This window comes from Temnothorax curvispinosus, unplaced genomic scaffold, assembly GCF_003070985.1.
Source record: "Temnothorax curvispinosus isolate PA1 unplaced genomic scaffold, ASM307098v1 QBEX01003650.1, whole genome shotgun sequence".
In the NCBI taxonomy this organism is placed as follows: Eukaryota; Metazoa; Arthropoda; class Insecta; order Hymenoptera; family Formicidae; genus Temnothorax; species Temnothorax curvispinosus.
In genome coordinates this window covers 771,822-797,168 of record NW_020213430.1, presented here as the reverse complement: position 1 = coordinate 797,168, position 25,347 = coordinate 771,822, and the positions used below count along the sequence as shown (strand labels likewise).

General features: G+C 45.8%; 1 protein-coding gene across 3 annotated transcripts in view; it reads left to right on the top strand.

The window, feature by feature from the left end:
• The window catches only part of LOC112452770 (netrin receptor UNC5C-like), a 33,441-nt gene extending 11,412 nt beyond the window's left edge, over positions 1-22,029 (top strand). Inside the window, exons 3-12 of one of the 3 annotated variants that reach the window (XM_025013160.1) lie at positions 8,879-9,289; positions 10,793-11,074; positions 11,586-11,753; positions 12,434-12,466; positions 13,011-13,175; positions 13,588-13,629; positions 16,722-16,859; positions 18,476-18,973; positions 19,480-20,437; positions 20,835-22,029. In XM_025013160.1, the coding sequence (XP_024868928.1) occupies positions 8,879-9,289; positions 10,793-11,074; positions 11,586-11,753; positions 12,434-12,466; positions 13,011-13,175; positions 13,588-13,629; positions 16,722-16,859; positions 18,476-18,973; positions 19,480-20,437; positions 20,835-21,006 (2,867 nt within the window). In that variant the 3' untranslated portion in view covers positions 21,007-22,029. Of the gene's footprint in view, positions 1-8,875; positions 9,290-10,792; positions 11,075-11,585; positions 11,754-12,433; positions 12,467-13,010; positions 13,176-13,587; positions 13,630-16,721; positions 16,860-18,475; positions 18,974-19,479; positions 20,438-20,834 lie in introns of all 3 variants that reach the window. The other 2 variants (XM_025013159.1, XM_025013162.1) reach the window with 2 other exon arrangements.
• The last annotated feature ends 3,318 nt before the right edge of the window (positions 22,030-25,347 follow it).

The following is a 25,347-nucleotide window of genomic DNA, read 5'->3' as shown; positions in this document are numbered from 1 at the left end:
CCTAAAACAAACGCGAGCCAGAGTGATCCATCTTCCATATTCTTCCGTCGACACATCTTTTTCACACATTGTCCAAATTCCGCTCTCCCGCAAAGTAATCACAGCGTCGCTTATCTTCGCGAGCGTTTTGTTGGGCTCGTGTAGCGTGTAACTGTTTTCCCGGTAATCGGGCAGTCTCGAAAAACGGATGTGTATGATTTGACGCTAGGGCGAAACGAGGATACAATTATGACTTGCTAACCATCTTCCTTTAAGATCTAACTATATAATCTTGGCGCACACATACACACACGCGCAACTTGCGAACCTTATTATCCCGTATGAAACGCGCGTAGCCCACGCGCGCGCACACATCGAGACGGGAACAAACGGCGCCGGCTTGAAAACATTCGTTTTCCATTCCCCTAGGTACGTGCTGTACAATAGAAATCGCGGCATAGCGCGCATACACGGCATACGCATACACACGCTGTCTCCTCCTTTACTCATTTTTCTTGCGGTGCACGGGGCAGATAAATAATTCCCATTCTGGCGCGCATCCTCGTGATGGAAGCTACACGGCGAAGCGGCGCGCGGCGCGGCATATTCTTCGCACGGTCACCGATGCAAGAAATCATATCTCATGTACGTCAGTACACGTGCTCGCAAAGTGTGCTTTCCATTTCTCACGCATGTCTGCCGGATAAGTAACAATTATCTTCAACAAGCACGTTTTCACGAGACAATGCGGATATAGTAACGCGGTTGAAATCGCTACAAACCATGTTTCCTCGCGTGAAGGCTAACGTATACATTTTATCCGTCGCACCAAAAGGCTTTATTGCAGGTTACGTTACTTAAATGAGATATAACGAAGCGCTATATTGGTCTAGAATACCCCGGCGTAATGACACAGGCGCGACTGCTGCACCTTTCAAGCATATGAAAAAAGATTGCGATCTATTCACCAAGTCATCGCGTGTAACTCGGAGATAATTGCCGCTCTCATTATTATCATCGTTACGCGGGAAACAAGCCATAATGGCAATATACTTAGCCGCGTCGGGCGGCTGATAAATAACAATTATGGCCTCTGACCTCGTAATAATTCCAGCGAGAGTTACACGCTCTCGTGGCGCCTATCACCGCTGTCGAATGCGCTCCGCAGCGATCGGTCACTCTACACAGCTCTACCTCAACTAAGAATCCACGTCGTCGACGACGTCGTAGTAGTCATCGTCGTCAGGCGGAAAGTGGCGCATACAAACGGCGCCTATTCCCGCTCACTCGCAGGCCGGCCATTCTCCTATACGGTGTAACTTGCCGGGCGAGAGCGCGACGTATTATATGCACGCACGCACGCACACTCGTGCACTTATGTGAATAATTACCCCGACGATTTATCGCGACGTGATATCGCGTCATAATTTCGCTGTCTTGACTGGCCTGGCGCTGCCGCCGCGCTGCGCCGCGGCGAGAAAAATATTAGCCGCGTTAATAATTAACGGTGCGCCTGCAGGAGGAGGTCCTGCTCCAGCGACTCCGCGTTCTCACGTTTTGGTCACCGCCAAACACGGTAGCGGTGACCGGCTCTACACACACCACCGCGCGCCAGTTTCCACCGCCTCGCGCGCGGTGGTGACGTTCAATTTTTCAACCGCGCTCGTTATCTCGCGACTGACGCCGCCCGAATTTCACGTCGGGAAGGTATTCAGCTCGCGCGAGACAGAGCGGGATCTTTTTTACGACGCATTTCACCGGACGGACACCACACCACCTTCTCGCGCAAATCCTGCCCGCAAGCCCGGGCAACTCGGTCTCTCTCGCCCGTGAGAGCGAAGCTCTCCTCGTGTCCCGCTCTCACTCTCTCTCCGTGTGCGAGTATTAAATTTATGAAACCGATAGCGTCGCGCGTGCCTCGGCCGAAAATTTATGTTCCGCGACGCGGGATTATGCGGAGAAATTGATCGTTAATTCGTGCGCGCTCGGAGTTGCCTCGTGATTTATACCGGAGCTTAATAAGTACGATGCGCGTAAGCGTGAAGGGGAGGGAACCTTGCTCACACAGCTGCGATGAGAATGCAACGAACGGCAGAATTGATTCCTGTGATCGACGTTTTTATGACCCCCAATAAGGATGATCTCGGCGAGTTTCGCCGGATTGTAAGTAACGGATCGAGATATCTTTCGAAAAAGAATTGTCCCATCGTGCGCCTCGAAATGAGCTTCCTTAATCGCGCGCGGTACAGTCAATTACGCGAACCGTGACGAATCGGCTGTGTACCAGCAACAGCAACGGAGACGGCGTTTCTAATCATACCTCACGAGATGATCACGCTATAAATCGCCGGGCGTTATATCATCGCTTTCACGATCAGATTCGTTATCCTCGATCACAGCGCGGCGCTTACACGTCGGGAGAGGATAATAGAAGCCCCGCGAATGCTGCACCGCGGAGGCTCGAAAGGATCCGCTACTCACGCCGCGCCGGCCGACCGGCCGCAACCATCATCCTCCCCTGCTTTGATAAGTATCATAAGTAAATCGCGATTACCGTTTGCGATATAACTCGGCGATCAGGAACGTAGCTCTGCGGTCGCACAAGGTGGAAGCCGAGATCTGGTCTCGCGAAATGGCCACGGGCAAAAATGCAAAAGCTGCGCGCTCGCTGGATCGTGCAATTACCCGGTTGGTTCCACCAGGCTGTCTCGTCTCGCGGCCAGTCTCGGAAAGAGCGTTTCTTACCGATGAGGCAGGGGAGAGAGAAGGAGAGAGAGAGGAAAAAAAGGAACGGCGATTGGGAATGAGGACGCGGAAGGGGGGAGAGAGTCTTTTTAATATCTCGCAGTCTCTCATCGGTACCGCGGCCGCCGACCAGGGAGTCGCGCGTTCCTCTCGGCTGCGACGAAAGGTCAGGTCAGCTTTAATTATCGTAAATCAAACGAGCGGGCCGCCGCACCGTGCCGGCCAAAGAGGCCCGGAGTTGCGCAAGCACAATTATTGTTGAAATCGGGGAGAATATCGGTGAACAGAGGGGACCGAGCGGTACCCCGCGAATATGCGAGGGAACGGCGATCGTGAAATATCGGTCGATCGGTTTATGTTCTTTCAAGTCGTGATTTCGCGCGATGAAGTTCTGGTTTCTTTTTGTAAGATTATAGCGCACGATTCTTGATTATCTTCAATTAATTATAAAGTTGTAATACAAATGATGTAAAAAGATCTGAGAGGCAAGAGCCGAAGAGAAATGTAAGAGTTTCGAAACTTATCTTCGTTGGTTTAATATCGCAACTCTTGCCTTTATTTATAAGCGAAGTGGTAAAATGTAAAGGTAGATTTTCTTGTTTAACAAACTCGTGTGTCATTACAGTTGTAGTTCACACTGTGCAAAATAAAAATCCTTAGCGATATCAGATCCAATTTATGAGACTCATCTTATCTCGGCCCTTTATGCTTCATCGCGCTTTTATTTCGGACAAAACGAAACGGTTAACTTGAATGCAATTTCGTTGCGGAATTGTAGATCGTTACGGGACGCGCGTTCGATATATAACTTTAGTGATGAGTCTGATAATGTTACGCCGTGAGCGCGAATTTTCATTCAACCTTAATGGCCTGGAACTACAAAAGAATATACGCGCGAGAAAGTATCGAAGAATTATATCGGCATGACGTATGCGATTCGACCTCTCGCTGTTATCAATACACTCTCCAAGAGGCCACCGCGGGGGGTAACACGCGAACAGTCGTATCTGATTCTGTTATTCGCTTAATTACGCGCCTTAACGTAGCGGTGCCGCAATCGAGTCGTGTAATACGCATCATCACCCTCCATTTTCCACTCTTTGCGCCACTCTCGCCCTCGCTGCTCATGCATTTTCGAGCTCTTTAATTCATTTAGCCGCCGTCGACGCACACGCCGCCATGCGTACGTTACGCTTCGGGCTATATTCGATTACTCTCTCACAAAAAATTGTATCCCCCCGACCTTCCAACATTTCGTGAACCTTTTGCGAAAATTTTGGAAAAAGAAGATTTGAGTGAAATTAAATCGAGGGTAAATCAACTCGAATTCGAGCAAACGCGCGTAAAGTTTGAGCTTGAAGCAAGGACTTGTACGCCTGTTCCGCCAAATCCTATCAGCAACATGTGCCACTTTCACACACGTGCAAAGTGATACGCGCGATAAGCAATCACCCTCTAACCGGGATTAAGATGTATCGGCCAATCCGGATCAGTCGGAATACTTTAATCCGTCCCACACGGTGTCATCTCGTCGACGATCTCGTCGCCGGAGCGAAGTATCAGAATCACGATCTCCATCAACTTCTCTTTTAGGTCGTAGCAGATCTCCATCTGCGTTGGACCGTGTCCCACGCGCGCGCACGCGAGCTCTCGTGCGATACCGATCGATAAAAGAATCGCACCGAGACTCCGCTCGTCGCCGTGTCTCTCGTTAGTCTGAATGACGGTTCAACAAAGTCTCGACGAGCGCGGAACTTGACTCACATTATTTAGGCACCCGGAGGTCGTGATCTGTGAACGGCCTGGAATACAATAGTGACCCCGACCTGGCTAGGCGCCGCTCCTCTATTGTCACGTGACGACATACATATAGAGCACATCCGCAACATGTTCGAACCGGAAACGGGCTCTTCGCCCGTACGCGAACGATAGATCGCGTGGAAAATTCAATACGTTAATTCAATACGACTTTCGGATCTTATTGTCAGCTCACGCTCTCTCGAAAGCCATTCAAAATATTTGCTCTACATCTAAGTCGTATACCGCGACGCGACTTCGGGCTAATCCGATTTTAGAAACTGTCACCCCGAAGGGATCCCGTCTTCTCGCACCTTTCGCATCGTTCCTAAGGAGAGTGAGACACTTGATTCGATGGGATTTTATTGAAAGACCTTCAAACGTTATTTTCGCGTGTCGATTCGAATTTCGCTGTTCTCTTATTTGTATCATTATTCGACAGTTCCGCGCGCGCACGAAATTCAGGGAAGGAAGGTACAATCCGTTGGGTCAATGTTGCCGCGGCCACGAAACGACGGCGGCGGCGACGACAGTGGTGGTGGTGGTAGTCAGTGGTAGGTGCTTGATTCGCCGGCTAAAATAACAAGGCACGTGACGCGAGAAACAAGGAACAAGGAACCCCTTGTATCTTCCTTAATCCGTCTCTCTTCGTTTCGTATGCGGCATCTCTCGTTGCTGCTTGTTCATACACTCCCGTGTATATACCGTACCTCGCGCGCTCACTTCTGCGAACGTAGCGTCGACCGAGCAAGGATCTCTCGACGGTGCTCTCTCGGTGCTGCTCGGTGCTGCTGTTGCAGGTACCTTTTGTTAATTAAGAGGCGTCATGTGTGGTCTCTCACCCCGGTGTGAGCGGACGTACCGTGAAACCGTACATGAATGCACAGTGGCTCGTGTCTCTGTCTCGTCTCCCGACGCGATACGTGGTCAACCCGCATAGTAGCCACGTGGGGTTCGAGGATGCGAATGCACATCGTGTTCGCATTGCACATGTGTACGTATACGTAGTCCGGTCGTTGTCTGCCTGCCTGCCTGCCTGCCTGCTAGGCGTATCTAACGGAGACACGACTAACTAGCTCGTCCGCCGTGGCTAACGAGGAAAAGAGAGGGGGGGAGGCCTCACATGCTCGCTGGCGCCGCGACCAGGTGATTCGGCGACGATATGAGACCGGATACAACGTTTCCATCCGGGCACTATCGCCCCATTCGATCGACGCCGAATTATCGGAAACCGATGACAATTCTCCGATCGACGGGCCGACACGATTGCACGCGCGTGTCGCGTGACGTCTCCCCGATTAGGCTCTTCTCGCCCCGATTGTCGCAAACACATTTTTTTTTCTTTTTTTTCAATAGTACCGTTATTAATCGATGGATCGAAGCAAATGTGGCTTTCGGAACTGACTGCGGAACCAATTCAAAATATGTATGTACGCGTCATAATCCGGCGAGTCGCATACGTTGCCCGACTACGAGCGTGTAAAATGAATAATGATCGTGACGCTCTCTCCGTTCTCTCTCTCGCGGTCATCGAATATTCATTATGCCCAAGATTCCACGCGGCCGCTCGGAATAATTATCTAGAACCGATGGCGGAACTTTTTTCCGTCACTGACTCGGCATTACGGTGTGTCGCGTGACCTGGCTCAATTAAGTCGTCTCTGTTTCGTGCTTGCATTCCCTCTCTTCGCGTTCTTGTTTTCGGCGTTTAAAAATCTTGTAGCTGGGTAGCCGGCCGAGAGCCGCTACAACGTAAAAGAACTAACCGTGTCGCTGAAAACTATTAAAAATACATACGAGTCGACTCTGACCAACGACGACGGCGCAACGCCGTATTCGATTTGGCGCCGAAAGAGACAGAGATCGAATCGCTCAGCGCGTTCCTATCGATAATCCGATCTGCTCAAATTATCGGGAACCAATGAAAATCCCATTCCAGCTCGTTCCACTTCCGCGCATCGCGTGACGTCGCTCGATTAAATCCACGTCTTGTTATCGCGTGCACTCTTTTCCTTTGTATATATATCCAATACGCTGGAAAGGCCACTATCGGCGCGCCGCTAGTCCGCCGTGCAAATAGATCGTAGCTACAAATTATACAGCGTCCGCGTCCAATTCGCAAGACGAGCTCGGCCATAAACGCGCTCGAGGCAACTGCAATTAGGAGAGAGAAATCCCCTCGCGCGGAATATAGAACCGACAATTCCAATTGGAGTCTGATAGTTATTCCGCATCGATATATTAAACGCCAAACCTTTGGCTTGTATGCGACGTTACGTTACGTTAATAAACAAGATGTATGACAGGCAATACGACGACTCGCGTGATACTTCCATACATTCACCCTACGAGCAATATCGTGTGTGTCGTGCCGTACAATAAAATCCCGGACGAATGCATACGCATGTTCGGAACGGTTAACGAACTGGCCGCATGCGCCCAAACGGCTAACGAGAATTCATATGGATGAATTCGCCATCAGGAGAAACCGGGTAGAATGATTTCGATGGGTCCTATCGGCCATTCGATCTGCTCGAATTATCGGAAACCGATGAAAATCCTATTTTACTTGCTTCTCGTACAAGTGCGTCGCGCGTTACCGAATTCCGGTTCTGACTCCGCCGGCGCCGTCGCCGCTGCCCGCGCCGCGCCGTTGTGTTCCATTCAACCCTTGGCAATTGCCAACTCCATTGTAACAACGTCGTAATCCCTCCCCCTTCCCCTTCCTCAAGGACAGTGTCATATATTTTTTTAACGCGTTTATTTGATTTTGTTATCTCGGCGATATTCGTTTCGAACATTTACGAACAAACGTTAGGACGAATCAACCAACGTTATTGTCAAAACTCAGAAAAGACGGTTACCAATTGTGCATCACTAATCAAGACTACTATTTATGATTAAACGGTGATGCAAACGGTGAGCGAAAATAAGTTGCAGTTATCACAATTTCACTATACTTTTTAGTTATTTTTATAATTATTTTAACAATGCGAATTATAGTTGACTCAATTCTACATTATTGTTGTATACATGGTTTTATACACTGTAACCTGTAATTTACGTATAAGTAAGTACTATAATAATCGTAGTATAAATATGATGAAAATGACCATAATTGAAAAATTTATGCATATAAAGTTATTTTTGCTAATATTATAGCAATAATAACTATACAAATAAGAACCTCAACCATAATTATTTTACTATACAATTATAGTCGCAAATACCAAGCACCTTTCTCTCAGTGTGCACAATTGGCAACTGCCTTCTCTGAGTTTTGACGATAATATTAGTTACTTTATTCATAACGCTATTCTCGTGCATCTTATCGTGCTAAAGCGATCGATCGTAAGGCGATACACACATCTGCATTGATCCCGTGATACATCGCGTGCATTCATCTCGTATCGCCGTTACAATCCGGCAACTCCGACACAGACAATATGCGAGTGCGTTTCGTGTCCCGTTAGTGTTAACGCGCGCCGCTTGATTTCTTCATCCTTATATTTATGTCGCGGCGGCAGTATCGATACGCTCGATATCGGAATTTACGTTGACAAATCAAGCACTGTGTGCAAAAAATGGAATGCAGATGGAGTTTATTACTGCGGCGCATTTTTTTAAGCTTCTCCACACAGACTGCAAAAGAGAGAGAGAGAGAGAGAGAGAGAGACAGACGACGATATAGGGTGGCGCGTTTATCGCGATAGAAATTGTGGCCCCCAGCCAAATGTCGCACGGGGATAAAGGTCTAACCACTCGTTGGCGGAAAATACATCGGACTTGTGCACCGGTGCGCCGCGTAAATCCGAAAATTCATTACTGCAGTGCGCGCACCGCGATTGTTCGTAGCCGGCGTTCGTTCGCCTGTAGTCGGCGAACGAACGCGCGAAGCGGCCGCTGCATTAATGGCCCGGGCGTCAGGATTTACAGGAGGGACACCATTGTTGACAGGCAAATATAAAATTTTCACGACTCCGATAGAACGCACCGCATGAATAACGATCATCATCGAATTAATAACTGGTAACCGTGAGTTACGGTCACGGCGTATTTGGAGTGTAGACCAGTAGACGGCTGACTCTGCCGCGTCGCCAGATTTTCGCTGATTACGAGGCATTATGACGGCAATAATACTGCGGTCGATCCGATTTATTACCTAGCAATAGGCACCATTACGTGTCACGCTTAACTGCTTTCCACGAAATTCATTTGCACCCTATATAAGAACAAATCGTTGTTACTTCTGTCTTCGATATAATAATGGATATACTTATAGTATTATTACGCGCGATTATAAAGGGCTATAAAAAAACATTTTCTAAAAAGTTGAATTATCCCTTTTTGCCAGAAGGTGAAGATGCTGCGGAGGAGGAGGACTCTTATCTCTTGGAAGACGACGACGTGCCTTCGGCTACGATAGCCAGCGATACCGAACTCATTTCTGAAGGCGGCGGTCATTTACCAGTTTTCCTCACGGAGCCCGTAAACTCCTTCGTCGTGAAGAACAAGCCCGCCGTTCTACGTTGCAAAGCCGCTCACGCGCTGCAGATCTATTTCCGTTGTAATAACGTGAGGGCGGAGGATTCGCAGCAGCAGGATTTCGTGGATCCCCACACGGGAACGAGGATCGTCGACTGCGAGCTCAATGTTACGAGGGATCACATCGAGGAGTACTTCGGCAAGGATAAATTCAAATGCGAGTGCGTCGCCTGGTCTGGATCGGGACAGATTAGAAGCCAGCCGGCAACCATCGACGTCGCCTGTGAGTATACAAATAAGATCATATTAGTATACAATATCGTCTATAGTGCGATTCTAAAAGTATTAACTTACCGGTAAAATTTTTAAACTGACAACCGCAATGACGAATTATTAATGTTAGATTACACTCTTGTTTTTTAGTCAGAAACGGTTCTTATTCTCGGTGTAGGTGAGGTATATTATGAATCAGAAAGGATTGAAATAAACGTCGCGAGAATTCTGGGGACAGCCGACTTTTCGTCTCACTTTGCCTTTGTTCTCTCTTAATTATCTTGATTCTCCTGCCAGCGAACTCGTTATTTAATTCTGTCCCTTAATTGACGACAACGCAATGAGCGCCGAGTTTCCAAGAGAATCAATTTAAAGGCAGAACCACTTGGCCAATTTCAGAGTTGCATAACTCAAAAGCTAGACATAAAAATGTGTTTGGGGAGATAGAAGAACACACCACGTATAGATCGCTGAGTAAGCTTAGATAGAAAGACACGGCGTAATATAAAAACAAGAGTGACAATATCAAATACTAAAAATATTATAATTTTTCCAAATTTCATAATGCGCCTAAATTTTAACCCTAGCCCGTATAGGTTTTTTTTGGCCTCGTTTTTGGCACCTTTACGCCACATAGGTGGGTCGTTTTCGTCTTGACGTTTTTTTTTAAGTGTTAAAGTGTTACAAAAAATCTGAAAAAATTCATGGAGGTAATTCAAACCTTCAATTTGAAGTATCAATCATAAAATTATAAGCAATTTAATTTTTTCACATATTTTTTATTTAAGAAATGGAGCAACTACAACTACAACTGGTAAAATCATGTTTTACTCAAAAAATCATAACTTTAAGACAAATAAAGATATCGAAATGAATAAAAAAGGAAATTGAAGGGAAAAAACGTACCTTTCATAAAAAAAATATTGCATGCAATTATTTTTAAATGAAGTGCTTAAGTGTTCGCCGCAAACCTTGTTTTTTCAAGAATTACGTGTCTCCTGTGACGGCTGGAGGGGGTCTGGCGCCTTGAAACTCGGTAGGCGGGTTCTCGGGGAGCATAACTTTTTTTACGGATGCGCAGTGGCGCCATCTCTACGCGTTTGCACCTATACGGGTGAAGGGTTAATTTTCATTCATTTCATTTCAATGGCGCAACAGTCCGAGTTGGACCTATAGGCCTCCCCCAAGGCCCCAAAGTCATGTGCTTGTGGTATATACGCACGCAGGTTGTACACAAGCACATGGGACCTACAGTTTAACGTCGAATCCGAACGGCAAGGTAGAGGGGGTTTCGTGGCAAGGGATACTCCTGACGGGCTGCCATTCCGTCGAGGAGGAAAGACAAGCGATGCAATTTATTTATTTTTGGTTCTACCAGGACTGGATTCGAACCTGAGATCTTTGGTTTAGCAGACCAGTGCGCTGTCTGCTACGCCACGCTCGCTCTCAAACTTTAATTTTAGCCTATTATTATTCTTTTATTAAAGCGAGGATGTATAATTATTCCTTTCAGATCTGAAAAAGCAATTCGAATCGCCACCGTACTCCGTGTCCGTCGAAGCAGGTCAGAGTACCGAACTTAGGTGCCTGCCTCCGGTGGGAGTACCACCGCCTAGAGTTTACTGGTTAAGAAATAATATTCCTGTGGACACCGAGTCGGACACACTTCTGGTGTCCAGCGAGGGTCATCTTCTTATTGGACAAGCGAAACTTAGCCATCAGGCGAACTACACCTGCGTTGCCGAAAATATCGCGGCGAAACGACTGAGCGACGCAGTTAGCTTAACAGTATACGGTAAGCTCACGATCAACAAAGATTCCCTTTTTATAAATTATATATAAATAACCTTCGCTGTATGTATTATATATTTCTCAGCGTTACAACAATAAGGTCTAAAAGTTTTCGACTCCATATAAAAAAAAGGTGATAAAATAAAATTTGTATTTTTATTTTTTCCAAAAATATAATTAATTATAAATTTTATTATTTATTTAAATACATTTTTTTAGAACAATGAATTAATTTTCCTATATCACTACAAAATATTTTCAATTTTTTTTCTCCTAAAATAATTTAATACTGCAGAAATCACTTTATTATTACCGATAATTTTTTTTTCATGCGAATCAGACTTCAGTTTCGAAAATTATTTTTTATTTTTAAAATTGAAAACTGAAAAATAAAAAGGTTGTTTCATTTTATCACTTTTCTGATTTACCTTTCCTTGAGCAGAAAACAGAAGACTTTACTATATCTGTTTCTCCCTTTATATTAAAAAAAAAAAACTTTTACTGATTTCGATTAGTTAACGGTGGCTGGTCTTCCTGGTCGTCCTGGTCGGAATGTCACTCGCGATGCGCGAAAGGCGGTCAGAAGAGGACGAGAACGTGCACGAATCCAGCGCCCATGAACGGCGGTCAGCCATGCCTCGGCCCCTCTCAGCAAAAGATGGACTGCAACTCGGGCTGCTCCGGTGAGTCCCCTTGAATTCATTATCCGCGCGCGCGCGTGCGCGAGCGTAAGATTTTCGAGGAAGAAACTCTTCTCTCTACTGAGGAATCTTCTTGTCTACCTTCGTGTATCTCTTTGTTATGTCCTAACTTACTACGACGACGTCGCTCAAAGTACTTAACTTGTAAGCAAGCGAAAATAGTGTCTTCCTCTTTCCTCTCTCGGTTAGTGTCGGTCAAACGATAGACAAGTAGGATTTTGCCATCGCGCAAGACGATATTACTGATGCCGAAGAGAGAAGACTCTTCGGTTGATTTACGATCTGATCCCCCCTCTGTCGTCTCTGCGTCCTCTTTCCCCGTCGAGCATATCTATTGCACGTGCCACACAGTCTCTTCGGAATATACCGTCAAGTCTTTTAAATCGTATTCACCTTTCAAAACGTTTGCGACATCTTAAAGGCACCTGTGGCTATCCCCGTAAAGAATATGCAGACTGCATGCAAATGACCGAGGCTCACGAGGATAATGCCCGAGGAAAGTCGGCGTCCGCTTTATATCGGCGGTTTAAGACATTGATCGATCCGATATTCTTTCGTCGTTTCCACGCGAGAGACACGTTAAACACTCGCACTCGACGTTGGTTAATGCACTCACCACGCACTTTTTTTATTCCCTTTAACGCTCGCTCGCTTTGGAGTAGCCGGGGCTTTGGAAGAATTCACTAACACCCTGGGTAAGTCCTTCACATGTGCATGAATCATGTCCCTCATGCCCGGAACGAAAATTAAACCGCGACACATACGACCGGACTGCCGCGACCGCGTGTAAGGGCGTTTTAATAAAACGTAGTAAACCGCCGGCAAGTGCGCCGCCGCGCTATTTATTCGATGGCGCTTAAGTGCCAATAAAGTAGCCGGTTTGGAACGAGGGATTAGCGATTGTAAACGGGTTTGGCGCGTCTTTAGTTGGTCACCTTCCTGATTTCTCTTTTTTTTCTTTTTCGCTTCACGCGTGCTGATTTTAAAGAAAAGCTTGTCGATACGAGTCAATTATATATAAGGGAAATAAATGTCGTTATAAGAGCCGTTACAGCGGCAATAAACGTAACCGAATTGACAAGTGTGGTCTCTCACCAACGATACCGCGGGGATTCGTGCCCGAGTTACGAGCCCGTTTTGTCCTGTCGAACTTTTTTATTATTGCTACACGTCGATCGGATACCGTCTTAACGACTCTGAAACGAAACGATGCCACGATTTTGTTCTTTTTACTCCCAGCCGTGGACGGACAATGGTCCAGATGGTCGGCATGGTCGGTGTGTGGGAGCGACTGTACGCACACGAGGAGGAGATCGTGCGACGATCCGCCACCCAGCCACGGTGGACGATCTTGCCAAGGCAGGGACATCAACGTGGCGAATTGCACAGGCGGCATGTGCAACGGTAAGTCCAGCGGCGAACTTTTCTATGTCTTGATTGCGTCTTTCGCCTGTTGCGATCTTTTTATGTACCGTAAAGTTCCGGTGATTCACGTTCCGTAAACTGCGATAGTAATGTACTTCTCATTTTGCATAAAGTAAATAAATATTATCTTTGTTTAATTCTTTTAATGTTAACACAACAATTTTATTGAAATAAAAGATAGTCATTTTTTTTTCTTTAAAACGGGCGATAATATATACATTCTTAGGAATTTCTTAAAATCTAAGATAAAATCTCAAATCTATTGTAGATTTAGTTGCAACATAAAACAAATCGCGTTAACTAGCAGACATACGGCATTTCGCGAAAGTAGTTTTATCAGTGCTATCGAAATCCTTTAATTATCCAACTTACCGGCGTGTTCCTTTTACAGTCGGCAACGCGAAGGTGGGCGGCGCTCATTTAACCGAGGAAGGTGAGTTGGGCAAGCAATAAAGCATTTTCCTGCTCTTTTAATCTCCCGCGATCCGTTTCCTTTTACGATTTTACCACGCGTCGTTTCCCGTGCCCGTTCGTTCTCGAGCCGATCGTGCCCGCGCCGCTGCCGCGCCGCAAAGAGAAAAGTTTCTCGATTAGATAAGCTACGATCTCTCTGCGATGTACGCGGACCTTCTCCACCGATTCGTTCCGGATTTGTAGACGCTCGCAAAAAAAAATAAAACGAGACGAGAGGAGGAGTAGGAGGAGTTCGCCTCGCGCGTATAAGGGGCGCGACCGAGGCGTTCAACCGCGAAGCAAATGTCCTTAACTCGTCGTGCGACATTCTTGGATGGATTCTTCACGCCCGGTGCACGCCATTTATATTCCCGGCGACGCGGCGCTATGCTCGACGATCTGATACCATTCAAATCAGATGTTTTATGCACCTCGAAAAAGGCGGCAAAAATAGAGAGAGCCGTGAATCCAGGCGCGGTGAACATTAGCATTATTCATTACTCCGGTATAATAACGCGCGAGTTGGGGCACTCGCGCGTCATGTATCAGGCACTTCGATCTCTAAAACGCGCTTATACCGAAAAATAATTCCCGGGAATGAAACGAAAGGCTGACTGACTGCCCGTGATATCGCTCGCTTTACCCGCGACGTATTTGCGGACGCGTTTTTCCGCGTCGATAACGAGAGAGCGCGCGGACGGGCACTATTTACTTTTAATTACTCGACCGGTTAATTATTGACGCTGCCGCGAAGGCCCGACCGTGATCGTCGCGACCCCTCATTGCGCGATCCAAACAATCGTAACAATGATGCGAGCCCCGTAGTCAAGGGTGGCCCACTGGTCCGTACAGACGCCAACCTCCCGCCCCCCGACCGCTCGCGCTACCCCAAAGGTAGCCAATGCTATCGACCGAAGCACATCAAAGTTGCACGCGATACGGCTGCACCCTCTCTACCCCCCTCCCCGCCCCTTTGCGCCGTGGGGTGGAGAGACTGGCTTTAATATCGAAGAAAATTATGTAATCGGTAGCCGTTACGCCCTCGCCGCGGAAGGGGGAAATTGATCGCGCATGCAAATAAAGTGCCATTATCCCGTGGCTCAGACCCGAGCGTGTACACGACTGGATCTCCTCCTCGAGGGGGTTGGATGCCCCGAAACAGCCCCTTTGAATCCAGAAGTGAGTTCGATTTTCCTGAAAGCGGCGATAAAATATAGATGGAAGATACCGCGCGCGCGCGCGCTGCCGGAGAAACGTGATGCGATTTACCATCTTACGCCAGCAGGCGTATAGTCTTGCGAGGAACCCCCGAGTCATCTCGGACGTCCCTGGTTTAAATATTTAAGACACGATGCCGTCAATCGAGGTGGAACGTTTACAGTGGCAGTGGACAGCTCATATTGATCGATGCTCGCGAGTGTGTGTCGAGAGAAAGAGAAAGATGCAGCGAGAATACGAATTATAGGACTTCATTCTAATGATGATGTAAATATAAAAATATATGTTTTTTTTATCAATATAACAATAATAATCACAAAGCGAAAATAAACAACTTTATCAATTCAAACAGAACTCTCGAAAGCATTTGTGTAACGCGCGCGACCTCTCGGAAATAAAGATGAAAAATAGCTTCAGATACATTAGGTCCGGTTTATGAAGCGTTATCAATAGCTTCGAAGAAAATAAATCTCGACGCCCCTGTGGAAAGCCACTTTTCAAGCTGTCTTTAGGAGGAGGGTTTGGGGAATCGTGCACGCGTTTCCCGATCTCGTCCTGCGAGTAACGACGTGGAACTATTGCGTTTTCGAAATCCCTCCTCCGAATTCGTATGCATTTTCGTCGCTTTCGTGGTATATTGACGTGCGAGGCACGTGTCGGGGAACGCGGCGTACGCCAACGAGACACACATGATCCCGCGAAAGGGAGTTTGGGTGCTCGAAAGTCACGTAGCAGGGTTACGACCTCGTATGGCTTTGACATTCTAAAATTGGAAGAAGCTTTAAGAGTGTCAGGCACTCTTCGCGCGCGGCGCGGGCGGGCGGTTGAGGAGGTATTTCTCGAAAATTTTTACGATCGCGGGGACATTTTCTACGCCGCGTCTCGTTGCCGTAGAACCGCGCCTACGGGGGGCTACCGTGGATGCTTAAGCACGCGAGGTAATCCAGTAAAAAGGAAAAATTGCCCATAATTCAGATGCGCGGTAAAGAGTCGCGCCGCGCCGCGTTTTACTACGCGCCCAGTTTTACTTTCGAGAATTTCATTTCCTTTGGTTGCGCATTTACTTACATTATCCATATATCCGGAACGCGACGACGCGACGGTCGTAAAGCACGACCGCGGTGAATTTCATATCCGCGTAAGCGTGTCTCCGCACGATCCTCGACGAGACCTTCGCGTAATTTCGTCTATACACCGCATGTTTCGCTAAATAATACTCGTTATATTGCGGGTGCAATCCTTTTTATCCGATCGTTTCAAACCTGCTTCCCACGTCGCGCGGATTTCTCGGGAGAGGCACAACGACACCAACTAAAATTATTATTCCGCTCGAAGCGCTGTTCGCGTCGCGGTGCTTTTATTGCGTACGTTAATGGCGGCGATAATAATGATCGGAATCTTTATAGCCTCACGAAATAACGCGAGAAGCTGTAAAACGATAAACTGACGCGCTAAAGAAAACGAGCGCGCTAAGGAAACGAGCGTGTCGCCCCGGTGTAAATGGAGAGGAACCTTAAAACTTTCCTACGACGCTCGTAATATTTAGCGACGCGCAGACGTTTAACGCTCTATGATGCTTTTAGGCTTCTTTTGTCGTCAACAAAAGAAGTCTCGCGTACAAAGTAAATAAAAGTTACGACGTTAAGGATTCACGAGAAAGCGGTTGAGGTCGCTCGGTGTTGCACGGTATAGATTGAAAATTGTTTTTACACCGTTTACGGTAATAAGCGCCCGACACCATCCTCCAGCTAGGAAAGAGCAAAATTTTTACGCGACCCACCGTTCCTTCTATAAAAGATAAATAATGGAAGATGGGGAGATATTAAAAATTCGCAATATGTGATTCTATTATAGCGAATCGCCAGATGGACGTAGCCTTATATGTCGGCCTAACGGTCGCCTGTGTTGTAATTGGCGGCTTGGCGATCTTTCTGGCGAGACTTCTGCGACGGAAAGGTCGTGATCACTCTTTGTACTCCATGGCTCGTAATGGTAAGCATTTCAGAGGTAAAAACGAACGTAATGTTACATCAAAGGCAAGAATTATATATTTCGGCCACATCCTAATTACGCGAGATGCAAAACTAAAGATTAACATCCTCTTCGTGATAACTAAAGTACAAAAATTGAAACGAAAAGGGCCAATGACCGAGCAACAATAGTTGTTAATTAATTAACTTATTAATTTGCATACCTATATACAATATATAAATTATTCCGACTTCACAAAGTCTTCTTCAGCCATAACATAATAAAACATTTAAAGGTAATATATTGACGTATCATAGAGAACAGATTGAAATAAGTTAAACGTTGAAACAAACTATATAAAAGTAAACGAAGAAAAATGAGATAAAAAGTCGTAATCTAATAAAATTATCATAAGAAGCCACATCACAGTTTGAAAACACGACAAATACATAACTAAATTTTGTCGTTGCATCTGTATGGTCAGAGTGTAAAATGAAGATGAAACGCAGTCAGTGGTTAGAAAATCCATAATTAATTCCTCGTTCGGAGGCGAGAATAAATCGGGTTAAATAGTAAGAATTAAAGTCGTCAGAAATGTTGTTAATTCCGGTTGGATAGTCAATCATATAAAAGAAAGTTCTAAAAAAAATTGTATGTAACTAATTTGAATATTGTTAAAGGTACAGTGTAATTTGGAAGTCTATTATTTACATATTTGCTAAGAAAAGTTAAACGTGACAACTTTCAATGTGCGATGTAATGCTCTTGTTCGTGTCATGTCTGCCAAGTGACTGAACAGTTGTGGAGCGATCAAAGTTATACATAAATATAGGTAAATAATAAATAAATAACACTGAACAGTATATACAATTTTATGTGTTAGATAAACCAAAATAAATTAAATTTTACAATTAGTTAATTCGTCAAGTATGCTAAAATGTGAGTAATCAAGCAATTCTGTGTTTTTGTTTAGACTTTATCCCACTTTTTTTGTTCCTTGATATGTAATATTTCTGATATAAGTCTTTTATGAAAGTTAGGTTCAGAGTCAAGTATTTCCATATGTTGTCCTAATCAAAAGTGTGGTTGAATTTAATAATATGTTCAAAACGTACTAATTTATATATTGTATATACAAATTAATAAGTTAATTGTTAAATAACTATAGTTGCTCGGTCATTGACCCTTTTCATTTCAATTAAAGGTATTACGTTACGATTAATTAAATGCGCGAATGAAACAAATGTTCAGGTCTCGTGTTACTTATGCTTGTTAAATTATTTCCCATAATGTTTCATGCTCATTATCGCGATTGGAAATGGGCAAGATACTATTTCGAGATTAATAAAATAGTACCCATTGTTTTCATTTCGTAAAAATTGAATGATAAATAACTAATCACCTAGACCGCAAAGTAAACGAAAACGAAATATCGTTGAAATATTAATGATTGACAGACACGGCAACCTATATCGACATATCGTAATATCTCATTTCTCTTTCGTAACAACGAACGAAACGCGCCAAGTCTTTCGACTCGTAGCCCACACACGTAAAATCGGAATAGTATCTCGGCGGCGTTTGTCCGCAGCGCGCAGAGATACCCACGAGCCGTGCCTCGGCCGTGTGCGTTTCAGAATTCCAGCCGGAGTTCTTCCCGGATCAGGACAAGAAGCTGAGCCTGCAGCCGGATGTGACGGCGACGAGTGTGCCGGCCTGCTACGAGTATCCTTTCGACCCGAAGCTGTCGATGTCGAGATCCCTTTCGGAACACCACTACGACGTCCCGCACTTGTCGATCGCGCCGCAACCGTCGCCGATGTCGCCCACGCCGAGCACGTCGACCCAGGAGTCCTGCAGCGACAAGCAGATCCATTCCGACAGCGAGAACAGCGTCACTAGCTCCTACCCGTCCTCGGACTCGACGTACAACGTCGCCTCGGAGAGCGTCCGGTTGCCGAAGCTGGAGGCCGGAAACGTCGCGAGGGCGGCGGTGAACACGCGCGGCGCTCTGCTGGTCCTCCCAGACTCCGGGATCTCCATGTCGGTGCCCGAGGGAGCCGTTCCCAAGCCGCTCCGGGAGGAGCTCTATCTGGCGGTGCTCAACGAGGATCGTTACAGGCCCCGATTACCCGGTGAGTGCAAATTATTCATGGCGCTACCACTCCGCGGGAGGCGGGACGCCGAGCTTTACGATCGCAGCTGCGAACCTTTGCAATCGAGACACCCGCGATAGCGCCGATGTTATTTTTATATCAACGCCGTTCCGCGCACGTGCTTCGCGCGAGTTATATCCTGCTTGATTTCATGTTCAATATAGGGCATCGCTATAATACACCGGTTCTTTTGTGTTGGAGATAAAACTGTCTAAGGAAAAGAAAAAGATTTAGCACAATTCTTGATAACTTCCTTTTACCCTTGATTGGAAAATTATACGCGCGTATATGTTAAGTATATTAAACACAATTAATCAAGTGAGTGTAATATGACGGATATTGCAACAACAACACCGGTGATAACGATAACGTACAATAACGGCATTAAGTTCGATAATTCGCGATATCACATTCATGCCGCTGTTATTTCCGCCGTATATCGTCCACGCCGTTCGAGTCTCGAGCCTGGTTTTTTCCCCCCACAGACGGAATAACTCAGTTATCAGCTGTGGTGACCTGCGGTCCGTCATCCGCGACCTTCAACAAGCCCGTGATCCTCCAATTTGAGCACTGCGCGATGTTGCATCCGGCAACTTGGGAACTGAGCGTTTGGGCATGCGACGGTATCAACGTTGACGACGGTGCGTCCTCGATCGCGTCGAAGGATCATCAGTCAATTACGTGGAGCAGAGTACTGACTCTAGGCAACGAAACCATCAACACACCGCTGTTCACGCAGCTCGATCACGCGGAAGCTTTCATCGTGACCGAGCAACTCCGCGGCTACGTGTTGGCCGGGCAGAGCTGCGAGAACTCGATCGCTACGAAAAGATTGCGATTGGCGCTCTTCGCCAGCCAGGCCGGCCAGTGCTGTGTACGCGTTTACGCCGTGGAGGACACGAAGGCGGCGATGAAGGCGATCGTCGATCGGGAATCGCAAATCAGGGGCTATCTGTTGGACAAGCCGCGCACATTGCTGTACCAAGACAACGGGGAGTCGCTTTGCGTCAGCCTCGAGGAAGTCGGCAACGAGTGGCAGAGCAAGTCGCCTACGGAACGTCAGGAAGTCCCGTTCCGGGACGTTTGGAACCGTCAGGAGAACGCCAAGCACGTGACCTTCGGCCTGGACACGGCCTTTGGCCCGACCACCACGAGGAGCTACAAGCTGCAAGTCTCGCAGGGAAACTCTGACACGAGACAGGTCTTCAGAATCGTTTACGACGGCGCAAAACAGTTGATCTCTTCGGGTAGCGTCACGAGGCCACTCAGGGAAGTCACCGTGGTTAGCAGCGGACACGCTAACAACGCCACGACCGACTCTACCACTCTGCGACCGTTTCGGTTTACGAGATCTCTGAGGAAGCAGCTCTGCCAATGCTTAGACCCGCCGAACGCTCTGGGCAACGATTGGAGAATGTTGGCGCAGAGGCTTCAAGTCGACAGGTTAGTAACCCGGCCAGCAACTTTCCGTTTTGCTCGTGATTAAGAGTAAAGCTATTTCAAATACGTAGCTATATTTATGCAGAGCAAAGAGATTCATATCTTCAACGCAAATCAACCAACACAGTAATAGCAAATATTTGCTTTAACAATAAGATAATAACGGTTTCTCTTAAGACGGGTTAATATAATTTAATCGTCCGTGTTAATTTTTTCACTTGCATGACTAATTTTAAAAAATCAAAATGTCCACAAAGTCTATTTAACGAAGTTCTATATTATTCACGTGTTCGTGTTTATCTCGTTAATATAAACTTTCCCCAAACGCGCTCTATTTCGTCGACGATAACCTGTACCACGGTAATCACGCAGCCGGTGTGTCTTCGTACGTGTATAACAGGTACATCAATTACTTCGCGACTAAGGCCAGTCCGACCGAGCACATTCTGGACCTGTGGGAGGCTAGGCACCGGGAACCGACGGCGGTAACGGATCTGCTGAACCACCTCAGAGTAATGGGCAGGACGGACGCCGCCACAATTCTGGAAGCGCAGCTCGGCCCGTGGCTTTGAATAAACCAGAAAACCGGATCTTGAAAAGCGTTTTCAGCGGTGAGTGAAAGTCGAGAGACCGCGTTGTACGCCCACCCTTGCGAGAGAAGTGATCAGTGAATCAGTGTGTGATCGAACGGCGAACCGATAAACTCGAAAGACCGATCGACGAGTGAAACGGATCACCCCGAGTGAGTGAGTGCGTGCGAGAGAAAGAGTGAGACGAAGGAGGCAGGAGAACTGTCGGTTCTCCGAACGGACTCATCGAAACACTGCCTTAATTATGCGCGACAGACCGTCGATACTTTGTAAATAAACGTGAGAGTTATAGTTATAGTGGAGAGCACGAGGATGATTCTCTAAGAGATCCACGGCCGCATTGAGAGATCCACGGACTGAGGAATGCTTATCCGAGAGTTCAAGAGCGCGACGTGAAAAAAACCCGCATATAATCATGACGAAGTAATTAGGGACTGTGCATTTATTGACGGACATACGTGTACATATATACGAAGAAACTAACGCGCGCAGATACAGATGGATATATCCATTTTAGAGATGGATGTTTATATATATAAATATATGTTATATATATATATATAGATATATATACAGGACACCAAGTAAAGTTCGAGCGGGAATCGGCGATATCCGCGACACATTGACGCGACGAACGTGAATTTCTTTTTTCTTTTTTTATCGATTTGTTAACACGAATGCACGCGAGCACGAGCGAGTGATTATTACTTTTCTGAGAATCGTGCCAAAATTACCTCGGTTTCGTAAGCGTATGTACACTTCCGTTATTGTTACATCAGAGGTTTCGTGAACGCCGTACATCTTTTTTATGTGTGTCGACAATACAGATCGCGGTACACGAAGAGTACAACGGTTTGGCGCGCGTTGCTCACGAACACGAACGGAGCGACGCGCGATCGCATAAAACGAGCTAATTTACGACAGACATGATTTAAACGACAATTTATTTGAGAGAATTGTATATTTGTTACTTTCGACGAATAAAATATTCTTGTATACCTCAGAGTCAAGCACGTTCGTTTGTCATTATGGTACCCGAGATTTCCATCCCTCTTCCATTTTTAATAAAATATTTTATTCTATTAAATTTATTAAAATGCGAAACTTTGTTTTCCTGTTTATATATTTGCTAATATACTTCCGAAATGTCTTCAAATATTTTATTTTATAACAAATTTGGGTAAATTTATCTTTATCTCAAATTATAGTCTCTTTGATATAATGAAAAAGTATTAATGCAAACGCGGTATAATCCATTCCTAAAATCTTCACGTAGAATCTTTCGACGTGAAATCTCATATCAAGGATATGCTGCTGATGCTGTAAAGAACGTTGCACCGTAATAACTCTGCAAACATACTTTATCGGCATACTGTCAATAATTTTTTGCCAGCGGAGGAACATCCTTCTTGGCCGGTATTAAAGGCGCACCTTCGCGCGCGCGAGCGCGAGGGCTGTATATTACTTCAATTTCAGCTTGTCTCCGGACGTACGACAGGGACAAGATATTCTATCTTCCACCTCCTCGATCCCGGTTGCGACGGCCTTCCTCGATTTTCTCCCGTCGAAAATAGGTACGTACTTTTGCGGAAGTCGAAGGAGGCGGAAATAGGTGACAATGGACGTCGAGCGTCGCAATTTTGAAATGTCGATACCAGTCACGCGTGCTTTCTCTTCGTTTTCTCGGTCCAAGTTTATCCATACGAATCTTTCCCCAAGCTTTCTCAAATTCGACAGTATTTCACGATATTTACGTAGTCTCGATATAATTCGCTTACCACATGCTGCGTTTCGTAGCAATATGACTTTTAAATTTTTAGGATGTCTCTATCAAACATTTTTGCATCTTTATCTAGAAACAACCGTTCACCTTTGTTTAACACAAAAGAGAAATATTGATCAAATAAAATCTCCAATAATATATAAAGTCGGTCTTTTTTAAATCCAAGAATAAGCTTCGTCAATTAAATGAAAAATTAGTTTGCCCGACGCATATGTCTGTGAGAGCACGCAACATTTAAATGGATTGAAACAAAAACGTTACAATAAATTCGACTCGGTCGAACGGCGGGGAGGAGCTCGATTATCGAAACCGGCGTTTCCATCGTATTTGTACGTATTAGTACGATAAATTAAACTTTATCTGATTCAATAAATGCTTTATGTATATACGTACGCTGCTGAATTGTGGAAAACTTTCATCGCTGCGCTGGCGACCTGTGCCGGAAATTAAACGGGTAAGGTAGTAAGGTGGCATTCGATGATGGTGGAATGGGGATATAGTATAGAGGCAAGAGGAAAGTGTTTAAAGTTCTTTCTAATCGCGCGGCAAAAAATGACAAACATTGAAATTGGCTTTTTGAAGCACAATTTTACAAAAATGTCAGCTGCATATCAGATAAACTGTTTAACTTGCTAGATAGAATTTCTTTACCATAGTATATTTTTTAACATAACGAGAACATGTCGCGTGTGTGTGTATATATATATATATATATATATATATATAAATTACAGTAACATGAAGCAAGGTTATTTTTCAACGTATCAAACGTACCAAACGGGACTTTTTACTCGATGATCGCGTGCTCTTTGTAAACAAGTTGATCGTTTATCACCTTTCTCTCTCTTTTTTCCAGCTTGGAAAATATTTTCCCTTCGCTTTTCGATATCAAATGGTAATCACTAATTTGTTACTCATAAATGAGAGGTATAAATAAACTCGGGTTTCTAGTAAAAGTAATATCAATCGGGACAAGTAGTGCAATTTTGACAAAGTCGAGCTTGTTGAGTACGTTCTAAAATTTATGAGAAATGACGAATGACTCCGGCGCATACCTACTCGGAAATTAAAACTGTTCGAGCATTAAAAGGGCGCCCTCGCTGAGTAATTCCGCTTCTCCTTTCTCCTTCTTCTTTGGGACGCTCTTCGCGAGATCGTTGCGTAAACGTAACGGAATGCACACAAGTGTTTTTCAAGTGCTCCAGCATGTTGTCGGTCAGAGAGAGACTAAGCGCTATAAAAATAACTCGAGAGAGCAAGGCTACTTCCTCTCCAGATAATACAAATGAATCTCTTGAACGGACTTTGTTATTCGCACGATAATCGATGATCTCCATTGATACATAAATTCATTTCGTTACTTAAGGAATAATCTTGCTTGCATTTCTTTCGCAATCGTACCTACATTTTGATGAAATCTAATTATTATTTTCTAAATTTCTGTTTATCTTCGCCAAGGTTGTCATCGTAATATTTAGCTTAAATATCGTAAACGATAAACAATGAAACTTTATACAGTTATTTATTTCGTGAGAAACTCAACGGTTCGAGAAGTACGGTATAGGTTCTCGCCTACTATACGGGACGGCGTGAAATATCGGGCCGAGTATCGCATATCGCTCGCCATTCGAAAGATAGTCAATGACGCATCGGCATGTCGAATCCTCATTGAGAATGCGCCTGTGAAAATAAGCGCCCCGATTCGTTCCTGTCGTGGTGAGGCGCTGGGCGGACAGAACCTCTCGTCTTTTTTCACTTCGTCAGATGTTCGCGTGGGTATACACGAACGGTCTATCCGGCCGCTTACGTTAGAGCGAGAAGGTGGAGAGATAGGGCGTAAATTATAATAAAGCCGCACGCAGATCTCGCGGAGCTCTCTCTCTCGAGCGCGTCTCTCCTCGACCTGAACGAGTCGGTCGTTCACGCGCGTCGGTGCCGCGTGTCGGCATTAATGACTTATTGGCATGTTGAATCATCATTAAGAAGCGCGGAGCGTCCAAACGCTCGCGTTGCGATTTCTTTCTTTCAACGGGCTTCAGACTCAGGGTCGCTTTTTTCCTCCGTCCGAAGCAGCATGCCGGTCGCGTCGCGTGCGCGCGGATGCTCGCGCGAACGTCCCTTCGTGACAGAAAGTGCAAGTAATAACACGCGTTGCAGCCGGCTTCGTCATTATTTTCTACCGTTTGATCGGCGCGCGCGTGTACGCCACGCGTGTTCCGGTCACAGCACGGGCGAAAGGTCCGGGTATCGACGTGCAAATGACACGTTAGACGGACGCCAGAATCGCCGTACTTGCGCGTGTATCCGCCCGATCGAAGGCTCCCGCTTAAAGGATATAAATATCGTGTGTCGCAAGAATTTAAATTTATACCGAAGGCGAACACGAAACGCGCCTAATCGCGCGCGATAATTTTCCACGATTTGCGCGTGTTACGCGCGAGAGGCGATTTTTCGTAATGTTGTATTTCCTATCCACACGGTTTAACATATACGATATTTAACGACACGCCGTACGTCGCCTTCGACACCGCAGGAATGCG